Consider the following 13,224-nt stretch of genomic DNA (forward strand, 5'->3'; position numbering starts at 1 on the left):
GCTAATCACAAATGTACTATAACACAAGAGAGGACTTTTCTTGCATCTGCAACATTTTACATGCTCTTTGATAACTGTTAGCACACATCAATGTTATCTAGCATTGACAAAGCACAGACGATCTTTTTATAAGGGTATTTCATTCTATAATGTCATTTTATTCAATAAATAGGGATAAAATGGAGATAAAAATGTTGCTGATCTAGGATCAGTTGATCATTGTATTGCAATGTCAGGCATGTATTTAAAATTCTATACATCTTCATTTCACTTTGAATTTCTTTAATTGCACTATGACCTTTCCAAGAAGCCATCAACATATTCTTCTCTCTAAGGACTTCGGTCCATGACCACAGTTGTCTGACTGAGTTTGACTCCTCATTACTGGGCAAAGATCCATTTTGAAAGACAGCTATGTACTTTTCAGAGTGATTTATGACTATTCACAGACACATCTGATCACACTTTAAACATGTTTGATCTAAGTACACTTGACAGATGTCAATGTCCATATTTACCGCATTTCTAGGTAAGCATTGGGACCATATCATGTTGCTTCTAGGGAACATGGTATAATCCATTTAGATGGTTTGCAAATACTAATATTGGCCTTTGCAATAGAAATTTAACTATTAGTTTGCAGAAGAGAAGCAGTATTTTGGCCTTCTCTTGCCCGTTTATGTTTTGTGTTTATATGTGTAATTTCTGTAATATCTTTGAATAATTACTTTGTGACAGTGTAGTAATCAATTAGCAAGAAGGATTTAATGGCTTGATGTTTTAAAGCAGACATCAAATTGGTTGTTATGAGTTACTAGAGTTGGAGCAAGCCTTGCATTATTCATTCTATTGCTATTGAGCTTAGTGCTAGTGTTAGTTATTAATCCAACAGCATCATACATGGTATATTATTGCTATTGTAGGTATGGGACCTGTTATCCAGAATGCTCGGGACCTGGGATTTTCCGGATAAGGGATCTTTCTGTAATTTGGATCTCCATAACTTAAGTCGTTGGGATCAAGTACATGGTACAAGCCATAATAAATGCAACTGAAAAAACAAGCTATATTTAAAAGGATACTAAGGAAGTGACATCTTAGTGAGTACACTGTAACCATAGCAATCAAGAGTATATTAATAAATAGAACAATGTTCACAATAATAATTACTTTTTACTATTTATACAACCCAATACATTTGAGATTTTAGAAACAAAATTAAGTCCTTATTCAATCCCATCAGATATAATGACTTTTATTTATTGATCCACAAAAACACATTATTTTTTTCACTTCAAAATCATGGATTATTTTGTGTAGATCAAAAGTAAGGGGGTGAATACTTATGTAAGGAACTGCTGGAAATGAAGCCATTGTAAATTTATAAATTCTTTAGCTAACAGAAGAATATTAACAGCTATGATTAGGCATGAAAATGTCAGTCAAAGAGTGATTGCATCTCATTAGGTTCAGCATACAGCTGCGGAGGAATTGTACTTTAGCAGTTACTGTCACAATAGAGCTCTGTGTTAATGTTTGCTTTTGTGCAGCACTGTAAGTATGGGGCTCCAAATATGCCTTGTATCTGCATCAAATTAGCTATGAGGTGTAATCCAAGCTGGAGGGCTGCTAATGGTGTGCAAAGTGAATGATGAGCAATAAACACAGCACCAGCTTTTCGCATATTGCCCCTTAGCCCCTTTGTAAATTAGTGTCTTGAGACTGACTAACAGTAGCTGGAAACAAACATAAATAGTTAACCTCTGCTTCTTTCAGTTTCATAGCTCAGTTTGTAGAGTTTCAAGTTTGTATTTATTTGTAAGAAAATGAAATAATGATGCCATTTATGCATAGTAACACCAATATCAATTCTTCCTGCAAATGATAATCTCAATTATGACTTTTCTTAAGACGTGTCTTATGTTACCTCATCATGGGTCCATTATTATACAACTTTTCTGCAATGCTATGGCAATCCAGCTAATACAAGTTGACTGCCAAGCCTGCTGGCCTTGCATGCAATGATTTGCTGCCCAAGTAAGTATATCAAGTGATCTGTGATGTCATTAATAACTTTCAGAGATCAGCTGAGCACTCACCTTGGTGGATGTATACACAGATTGGGCAGTTAAGGCTACCTAGTTAAACATCAGCTGAATTACCTTACTAATCTTACTGTGTAGAGTTCTTGATAAACTAATTTACTGAACAAAACTTCATGCATTTTGAAAAAAATATCTTCAGTGTGGGACAAGCATCATAATATATTGGCCAGCAGACTTTAATGATACATTTGCTAAAGCATCCAGTTGATAAGGATTTTTCATAATCATCTTGTTTGTGTAGTCATATATTGCATACTGTATATAGCTTCTTTGATGTACAAGTTTATAATGACTTTAGTAACTAAAAAACACCACTTCTAAGTTTTGTCATAAGTTCTGAAGCTGACCTTGTTAAGAGGCCGTGAATTCCTGTGTTACAAAAGGGAGCCGTAAGCCCTGTCAAGGCAATAACAAAACCTATTTCACAAGTAGACTCAACGGTTCAAGGTAGGGGCCCTTTCTCAACATCACACCAGTGAAAGGGATTAAAATCCGAGTCCCCCAGGGTTAGGTTAGAAGTGTCTGTCCTATGTAAAAAATTATATTGTATTAGTCTGTCCCTAGAGGCCACTATATGTTCAAAGATTGATTCAAGGGTTATCTTCCATTGCTCTTTGTTCATGTCAGGTATATCTATTTGCCATTTATTGTAAAGTTTGTTTTACATAGGGCATACATCACACCCAAAGTACTAGCAAAGATGTCTCCATCTGTCAGGACCTGCCTGTACCAGAACTCTGGACTCTATGGTAGGCAGGTTCAGCATTACCTCACTGAGCCACTGGAGACCTTGGGCATCCAGCCCTGAACATTCTGTTAATCCATCTTCTTTGCTTCTGTGTCTATGTTCACCTTCTCCTCCCTTAATTAGCCCAGGTGGTTGCAATCAGACAATTAACAGGCTTGATAAGCCCTGGTTGCTTGATCATTGAGCCTTTTTGCGTTCCAGTGACCTTACCTGCTTGTTCCAGTCCCTGTTCCTGCCTGACTCCTGCCCGCATACCTGCCTGATTCCGTTCACCTTACCCTGTTCTACAACTCCTGTTCCTGACCTCTGTTTGATCTCCCGGTATTGACCTCGGCCTGATTATTGGACTTTCCCTGCCTTCAGCCTGCCTTTGACCACTGCCTGTTATTCCGGACCCTCCTTGTTTGCTGCCAGTCCAGACCCTCTGCCTGCTATACGGATTTGTTTCATCTTCTGCCTGCCTCTGACCACTGGCCTGTTGTAAGGACTTCCATATTTCTTATTACTCAATTTTCATTAATAAATCATGTTTCAGCAACATAACTTGTTTCCTGCCTATCAACAAGCGCAGTACCCCCTGTACCCATATTACACAGCATATAAGCTCCTACCTGCCAGCCACCCACCTGTGGCTGTTCTTGACACCATCCCAAGTAGATGAATGTTCCCACTGCCACCAATCTCCAGCAGACTTCATCCACATGGTTTGGACCTGTAACAAAATAGAAAGATGCTGGACAGTGGTGGCAGACTATATATATGATTTAACCACTACCCCTATTACGATAACTCCCTCCGGAATGCTACTAAACCAAATCACTGATCTAGCCCCAACAATTGCTGAAAGAGCTCTCATCTCTATCCTGCTTGCATACGCTCGAAAATCTATAACAATCAAATGGAAAGCACATTCAGCCCCATCCATACAGGTCCGGGAAAACCAAGTTAACCAAGCAATGTCCACAGATTACTGTATGCCAGGAGAGCCTCGAAATTTTTTGGGAAAATCTGGTCCCCGGCTCTAGACAAACACAATATGGAAGGATGACACCACCCCAACTATAGCACATCCTAATATTTGAAATAAAAAACAAGGGCTGAACTGCCCCCCTCTCCCCACCATTACCAAAAATCCAAATTATTTTCATCCCCTCACCTTCAAAGTTTTAACAAACAAATGGAGGAAATGCACAGTTTTTGTTTGAGTATATTTAATGGTTAAACTTAGCATCATTAAAGCGCAAAAATTGTGAAATACAGATGCACAGGGTATGTAATACTATAAGGAGAATTACCAATAAGGGAAAAAGTTTTGGCCAGGAGTGATGGATAATTCAGTAAAGTCTTGGTATTAGTTAGCGAATTAAAGGCAGATGGAATGTTAACTCCACACGGATCACAGTACAGTTTTCTTATTAGAGTAGCAAGATGGACACCAAATACATTCTATAAGTCAAGTCATAGCCTTTAAAACAGTGCATTAATTTCAGGTCTGCCTTTATAGTGTTACAAGTTCTAAATCTTACCTTAAAAAAAAAAAGTAAGTGGTAATGGCAGAGAAGCACTCTAAATGGATGGAGCACAGATACATCCTCTAAATATAGATTTTGTGCATTATTTTGAAACTAAACATTCCAGCAGGATTGACACAGGGGTCTGCAAACCCATATTCCTCCTAGTTTGTGGCTTCCATGCCTCCAGCATACACTATTCCTAAAATAATTCTGCATTGACAAAACTGGCACAGTCAGAGAGCTTGTAATAACAAAGGAATGATCACATTATATATGAATGTTACATGGCTTCATTTGGTCTCATGTCTGTATTGATATGGTTCCATTTTGCTAAGACTTTAAGCCATGATTCTGACTCCAGAGGGAGGCATTTATTTTTAGTGCTGGAATCTTCCCCTGTTGAGAAGGGAATGTGATTTTTGCATATGCAAGTTTATTTTCCCTCTGTCTATTTAAACATTTTCTAAGGAATTAACACGATTATAGAACAATAAATAAAGTCTCTACTATTTCACAGAGCAGCCCTGATAGTAGTTCTCCTGCTTGTAAAACAACAGGCCCTCATAAAACCGGTTTAAGTTCCAGTCAATTGAATGTTGTATTCTAACAACAAAATAGGCTTAAGTTCTCATCTCCATTAATGTCAAAATGTATGTCATAGAAACTAGTCAACAGATAACATGTACTGGTCTGGTGCAGTAGCAATAACAAAGGAAACATCTGATGGGCCAATGCAAATGCTTCCACTCAACCCACTAGAGTAACAATACAGTAAAACATAATTGGGTTTATGTAGTAACATAGAAATTATTTGCATCATATTCTTACTTCAGGAGACTAGTAAAAGCTAACTGCTTAATTAGAATATGGAGGCAATGATTTACTAGTATTGGGCCCCTATACAGGTCCCATTAAGGCATAGGAAACATATTATGAATTTCTTCTGCCATCAAATAATCCATATTGGTATTAGAAGAATAAGTCAGATAAAGAGAAAAACCTAAACAAAACAAAGAAACCCTACAATGGCAGTTTTAAAATATGTGATTGTTATAGGTCAGCGCAGCTTTTGTTCCCAAGTAAACACCTATAATGACTCAGCATTGCTTCTTTCCCATGTGGCCCACTATACTTATGGTGGATTAACACAGTTTAATTTCCAGAGCTACTTACTGTAATAGTTTAGAACAGATTCACTCTTTCAGGATACGCCTATAATGGATTAGCACAGTTTCTCTCACCCCCTGTAATTCCTTTCTCCTTAAACAGCTCAACACACATTCTGTCCCCCAGATACTTTGGGACTGAAAAGCATATGTTCTCTTCTAGGGCACCTAAAGCTTATTTATTTGCCTTTAATACAGGTATGAGATCTGTCATCTGGAGACCCATTATTCCATACACTCCATTTTAACCAAATTATTCAAATAATAATACAGGTATGGGATCTGTAACACCTTAACACAGATTCTGTCCCTCAGATACTTTGGGGCTAAAAAGCACATATTCTCTTCTAGGGCACCTGAGGCTTATTTCTTAGTCTTTATTACAGGTATGGGATCTGTCATCTGGAGACCCGTTATTCCATTGAATCCATTTTAACCAAATGATTTAAATTATTAAAAATAATTTCCTTTTTATCTGTAATAATAAAACAGTACCTTGTACTTGATCCCAATATAATCTGGTCATACACTATAATATTTGCTCTTTTGGTGATAAAATCAGGGGTTCAGCAACACCTGCTTTTTGTTTTGAACTCAGTAAAATTACTCCAGAATAATCATGAAAGACTGACTTCATAGAAGAAATTAGTGTTTTATAGACAGTAAGATCAGTTTAAAGCTGACCAGTCTGTACATGAGCCGATATTGACAGGCTATCAATCTGTGTGTGATGCAACCTAATTTATATAAAGGGACAGAGGAAACCAATGCAACGCAGGATGGCATTAGGCTGTGGATACTGAGCTTTCTCCTGATAGGTCCACCAGCATGTTCTCCACTCATCACCTTTATTATAAATACATTACAAGCTATATTATATAATTTATTATATCACAGTCTAAATTGTCATTTGGTTAACTTGCTTAACAAGTGGATTTACCAGCTTATGACAAGACACATTTTCTATTTGAATTCTAAATAGGCATCTCAAGTATAAGATGGGGTAATTCCCCAAGAATACGTCAAGTGTAAAAGGTATAAATACAGAATATCCTTTTATCAAAGTTTACACTTAATTTTATGAACAGAAGATTGTCCATAATGCCAGACCAAACTCTGCTGGGTGTACAATCTAAACCATCTGAAGGTATAAAAAAAAGAAATAACTGTGCTACAGGGAATATATAATTGAGATAAGGTTGGTAACCATAATATTTTCCAATCTTTAAGGTAATATAGATGATATCACAGCAATTAAAATCTAAGCAGTGCTTAAAGGGGATGCAAATAACAATCAGAATAAAAAAGTATAAGAGAAATGTGACTTTTGGTAAGTTAACACATTATGGTTTGGAATGACTGTAAAGACTGACTTAGCTACTATTATTAGGGTATGGTAAACATTTTTTTATAATGAAGACAGCCTTGAAGGTGCCTAGGAGTTTATAGAAGTCTGCACTGGAAATGAACAAAATTCCTGAATTTATTTGTTTAAACAGGTCGTTTAAACTGCTATTAAAATCCAGATCCTAAATTTAGAGAATGGAATGTTTCTAGATAATTCAACAAAGAAAATCAGGATTCCATTAATTTAAGACAAAAATCTTCTCGACAACCTGCACTTTTATTTGTGCTTTATTTTGATCTATTTCGATTTATGTGCCTTTTTCTCAGTACTCCCAAGCCCCAACCCTATCCAGAGTCTATCAGTTTATTATGGTGTTGTAAAAACACCATGCAGAATACACCCTTAGTAGAAATTTAAAACAATTAGGCTTGAGTTCTTTTAAATGTAAAAATGTAAAAACTTAACTTGTAAAATAGCAGCCGCCAAAATATTTTCCTGTATTTAAACGGGCAAACACAAAAGGAAAGCATCTGTCTTTCTACTGAAAAAATATTCTTGTTCCATAGATAGCTAGCAGAGTTTAATAGGCTCCCTGGGCAATATAAACCTAAGTTCACAACTATAAAAACCAATGCAGTGGATTCACTGTAAATGACATGTGTGTATTATAGTATTACTATATCACAGAGGGGTAATAAGGGGAATAGGTAGCAGAGTTCATTCTCCAGATAGCGAGAGAAAGCAACCTAATAAATAATGCTTCTGAAAGTGGAAACTACCTTGAGTTCATAAAGAGGTTCAACTCGGGTAAGCAGACATCTCTGCGTTAGCAGTCATTTAGTATAAACACATTGCCTTTTGCATGTTTCCAATGGAATACTACTGCCAAATAGTAATGCACCTTACGAGTGATTTATTTAACCAAATTAAGAATTAAGAAAATATCCTTGATTTCTTCCAGGACAAAGCTCCTTGTCAGGCATTTGAGTTCAGACACCATAAGACCTTTCTCTTTAAAACAATTCCGATAAATCTTGAACATTTTAAAATTCCAAATGACCAAACTTGAATTTGTGAAAACCTAGAGAGCTTCTATGGAAGTCAATGGGAGGTGCATTTTTAACATGCAAGCTATTTTATTGTCTGAGTTTTTTTAAACAGATTTTTTTTTAAAAATGTAAAATGTTTCTGTTTTTAAAGGGCTTGTTATGGCATGAAGCTGACTAGAAGCTGGAGAGCAGATGTTGAAACCATAAACATATATTATTCGGAGTATTATCACCTGGTGTGCTGCCCTGAACCAAGAATAAATGACAAAATGGGAATACCACAAGAAAAAAAAATAATTTTGTCTGGCCAAATGAAATGCTTTATGGTAGGCCCCTTGTCCTAGTGGGCCCTGGGTAAACGTTCCTTTTGCCCATTGATTATAACGGCCCTGTCACTAAGCAAAGTTGACTCTCTTTATTGTAAGCAAAACTGCAGGAGGTTACTAAGAAGCATAATATTGACAATAGGAAATAAGTAAAGAAAACATGTTGCAGATCTTAAATTCCAGAGATTCATACATTATAGCATCTCTGGCAATAATGAATCAGAATGAATTGAAAATGTATCTTTTATACCTTTATTTATCTGTCATTTTTTGGACAAAGGGCTTAGTGGTGGGCAAAACCTTAGTCTCCATAAAATAAAGTGGCTTAATTTCTTCAGAAGTCCTGAGATGTGCAGATTTCTATTCATTGTGTCCTGCTGATTTGTACAGAACTGCACCCACTTACTTGCTGCACCTTTTTTTAATTTCTCAATTCTAAATTTCACTTTCAAGTGATCACATACAAACCTATGGTAGTAAAAACACCCATGAACATAAATTAATTAATATTAATTGTGCTGGTGTGATCTTATGTTGATTTTATGTTATATTGATCGTATTTAAGATTTATTTATTGATCTATTGAATATTTGCATTTCAGAAGTGCCCACATTTTTGAACGGTTGACATTTCCCACTGTCCCTTGTGCATTCTAGCTTAAATCCTTTATCCATAAAACTCTGAAAAATATTTAATGCTATGTCAAGTTCATCTATGTTATATGAAAGAAGTTATTGGCACCAGTATAAGATGAGTATTTTTGGGGGCGGTTCTTCCACTGGATTCCCTGCTGCTTACAGGGAGTTAAAGGAGAAGGAAAGTCATTTTGGCATTTTACTGCCTATAGATTTGCCACCTAGAACAAAATATTTAGTCTGCAGAAACCTTTACCATACCTGAGTAAACAGCTTTAGAGGCTTTCTCCTTTTGCTTAAGACAGAGCTGCCATTTTAGGTAACTTCCTTCCTGCAGTCTCTAGCCGTTATAGCTGAGATCACACATTCCCAAGGGAGGGGGGAGAGAGGAGAGAACTGAGCAGACTCTGACCCTGGGAATTAAGGATGTTTCTGAGAGGGGAAGTCACTGGAACATCATATTTACAAAAAAAGAGACAAGAAATCCTGTGTTTCTTTTGATAGAGGACTCAGGGCAGCATTTCTGTGAGTGCTTATGATTGTATTTACATACATTTCTGATAAAGCTCACTTAGTTTTTACCTTTCCCTCTCCTTTAAATCCATAAAATATAGCAAAGCCAATATAGCAATCTCCAGAAAGCAATACTGGATGGTGCTGTTATTCCCTATAAACTCTTGATATAGTATTTCCTAATCATACTGTTTCATTTGGTAATACTTGTCTATTAATTTATTGAAAGTCCCCTGATTGTTATACAGTAATAACATTGCAAAATACTGCACAACTTTTTGGCACTATATAAATACATGATAAAGTTCGAGAATTTTTTTAGCACATTGCCCCCAATGCACAATGACAAGCGGAGGGGGCAATGACAAAGGAGCCAGACTAGGGGTAGGAAGGAGAGGTACCTGCCTGGCGTCCCCCCCCCCCATTGTTGCGCCCTGGGGAGGTGCCTGTTCTGCCTACCCCTAGTTCCAGCCCTGTTTATATGCAATTCCATATTATCCCATAAATCACTGCTACAGTTCTTTGTGGTTAAAATCAGTTATTTTGGTTTCTTAGCCCATGTCTTGAGGGTTCATTTAAGTAACAACCGGTACTACCAGGGGCACAAAGTGGATTGTTTTGTAGGAAACTGCATGCATTTAAAGTCACAACTGTGACCATAGACTTATTTGTAATTTGAAGGACTGATACCCATTGCTAATGGGATCTTGACTGTGTAGATAGAGGATCAGGAAGAGACCTATAGCTTTTATGGTTCCTAGTATCTTAAAGGTTTTGTTTCAGTGCAGGACAGGAAAAAGTTGTGTTCTGCCCTGGCTTTTTAAATGTGTCCCAGCACTAAGTATGGCATGCCCACCTAAACTTATGTTAGTTTTGTAATAAATATACTACTCCTTGTTTATGTTAACATTTTATTTCACTATCAATAAAAAGAAAAATAAACCTTTAAAAAAAAAATATATATATACTACTCCTCCAGAGTGCCCACCTGATTGCACAGCTGCCTTTTTCCACTTGCACCATTTCCTGAAGTCTAATTAAGGCTAATGAGTGACCACAGAAGCACTGCAATTATCTGCCATTACTAATGTCAAGGTTCTCTTTTACACGGTACATATAATTCCTTGTACACTGCACCCTCATTATATCAGAAAACTTTTTTCTCTGTAGTTCTTTATGTAAATGTCTTCCATTTATTCTTTTAATAAAATTAAAATGAATTACCAACGCTTCTGTTCTTTGTTGCATTTTATCAACAATACCAATAATAAAACTTAAAACATTCACCTTGGGTTTCCAATATTTATTCTCAGTTATGGTCTTTTTTATTTTTAGTATTCTTTATGGGTTTTGAATGACTTCTATATTTTATGCAAAATAGGTTCAAATCTTTTTTACTAGGTTTAAAAAAAAGTTTTACCTTACTCCACCATACTGTACTTTTTCCATGTTTTATCATTAATCATTTCAAAACCCACAGAGAACAAGAATGGTTAAGCCACCTATTGCCCTGTAGGGTCAAAACGCTATTGCCTTAATATGGCTCCATATGCCTGCAGGCTACAACTCTAATCATTGAGAGTTAATTTTAAAAGCATCATTGAAAATGCTCCCTGACAAGCTTTGTTTTAGGCTCTTTCTCAAGTTGTCTCCTTTTTCATTCAAATCACCAGCAGTTGTCAGAATTGTTCAGTTCAAGCCTTGCTTGAAGGTCCAACCTTAGCTGATGAAATGAGTACAGATATAGGAATATATTCAGTCAAAGTTTAAAAAATATCTAGTACAACAAATATATTTTTACCCAAAAATAACCTCATTGACCTTTAGGCTGACTTAGACTGCACAGAATGTACCATATTGCCAGTGCAGTTGAGGTTGTGCCCAGGCCATGGTATGGACCAGCAAAGCATCTAATGAAGGTCTTCCTGGGGAGAAAGAGGCAGAGTATGTGGATCTGCTCATTAAAAAATTAAAACCTAGAAGAGACCCTTTTCTTCCTTACTGAACATACTCCATGCAGAAACTGACATGTGCGCAGAAAAAACAAAACTCTCTCTTCTGCCAGAAATTTAATAGGAGGGTCAATTAAATCTTATTTAAGATCAGGCCTGGCACACAGGAAGCAGGGGGCGTAATATATAAAAAAGCAGACCCTGTGACTACTGGAAATCAGAGATTTGCATTCAAATATTTTGTATACCTTAAACCACAATTCCATATATTGCCAGAAACAGACAGTGTCTTACTCTACCGAATCTTCTTGCACCCCTAAGTCACCTCTAAACAATATGTTTTCAACAACACAAACCTTTTTGGATATAAAAATGTGCATTTCTGTGTAAAATGTTTTACATTTTCTTAAACCCATACATGGTTAATATAACACTAATCTGACTTTCTTGCAAGAACTTTGAACATAGAATAACTGTTCTTTGAAACTTCTGGGTAACATATGGATAAGCAATGGTGTTTTCATCTCCTTTATGAATCCAATGCTCATGTAGCTGGACTACATCACCCAACATTCTTTACCCTTAATAATATGCCAGAGTATGATGTGATTTGCAGCACAGTAAAATTGCAGTAAAGTATGGCTAATATTTACCTTTTCCCACTTAGTAATCATGCAAAATATACTGTATATTTTCCATTACCTTCAAAAATTGTTATCCATGTTAAGTGGCACACCTTTCAGAGCCTATAGCATAAGTAAGGATCATCATTCATGGCCAAGAATGCTATGGTTTGCAGGATTTAATGCATCTAAGTGGGAAATAAAACCAAAGCAAACTAACAAGATCATACTAACCCCCAAACTTATAATGCAAACATTATATAAAAATACATACAGGTAAAGTTATATTACTATGACTAAAGTGATCACTTAGTGGTTTTTATGGTCATATGTAACAACGATTTATACATAATTAGTTAATTAAAAGGTTTCCTCCCCTTATACTAAATAGTTTACTTTAATTTTTTTACTTTATTTTAAGTTTACTGTAATTGATATTATATCATCCTTATATGTTTCTAAAAAACCTCTGCAACTATTTTACTGACATATTCCCACCTATCAGGGCTTGGTATCCATTCGAGGACAAGCATTGTGGACAGCAGATAATATGATCCATGAGAGCTTTTATCATCAAGGATGTCTTTGTGGCCCTTAATCCCATTTCTGATTCCTATGTATGTATGTGAGCAGCTGAATTTAGAACCTCTGAGATGTTCTCATCAGCCACATGAGATGCAACAAAGATTCTTTCCAAAAGCTAAGAGAGAGAGCAGACAGTACAGACAACAGATGGGAGAGTTCCCATAACTGTCAATTTTCGGAATATCTGCATAGTAAACAGAGGAGGTGCCATCTGATTGCTATTTGAATGTGGTATATAAACTGGAGGAATTCTTCTCCCCCTCTGTTCTCAGTCTGATCTTCACCACACTCAACTGTATCTGTCTGACAATTAAAAAAATAGCTTCCTTTTTTATTGGACGCTACAATACTCTTTGGAAATAAAGAGTTATTGTTAAAATGCCGGAGCCAACCACAGGTACAGGTGAGTATTGCAGTTTCTATACCAAATTTCTTAAAAGTATTTTACAAGAGAAAAGAAGAATGGTTGCAGTTTAATTTCAGTGTAATTGTATCCACCTATCAAATTAAACTATACTCGTTTTACTAAATATTACATGATATCGTCATACAAATATTTTTAAAAGGACAACATTGACCATGTACACTATATATATATATACACAAGGTTAGAATGACAGCACTCGCAGGCAGTTTTTCATGAAGAATCACAAAAGGTTT

At 36.2% G+C, this 13,224-nt stretch overlaps 1 protein-coding gene across 8 annotated transcripts in view; it reads left to right on the forward strand.

Annotated features, from left to right (window-relative positions):
- Positions 1 to 12,807: 12,807 nt before the first annotated feature.
- Positions 12,808 to 13,224, forward strand: part of mybpc1 (myosin binding protein C1) — a 67,580-nt gene continuing 67,163 nt past the window's right edge. For all 8 annotated transcript variants that reach the window (XM_031898862.1, XM_031898863.1, XM_031898861.1 and 5 more), the window contains exon 1: positions 12,808 to 12,967. In XM_031898862.1, coding sequence (XP_031754722.1) covers positions 12,943 to 12,967 — 25 coding nt within the window. In that variant the 5' untranslated portion in view covers positions 12,808 to 12,942. The remainder of the gene's footprint in view (positions 12,968 to 13,224) is intronic.

The sequence above is a fragment of the Xenopus tropicalis genome, chromosome 3 (assembly GCF_000004195.4).
Source record: "Xenopus tropicalis strain Nigerian chromosome 3, UCB_Xtro_10.0, whole genome shotgun sequence".
Classification (NCBI taxonomy): domain Eukaryota; kingdom Metazoa; phylum Chordata; class Amphibia; order Anura; family Pipidae; genus Xenopus; species Xenopus tropicalis.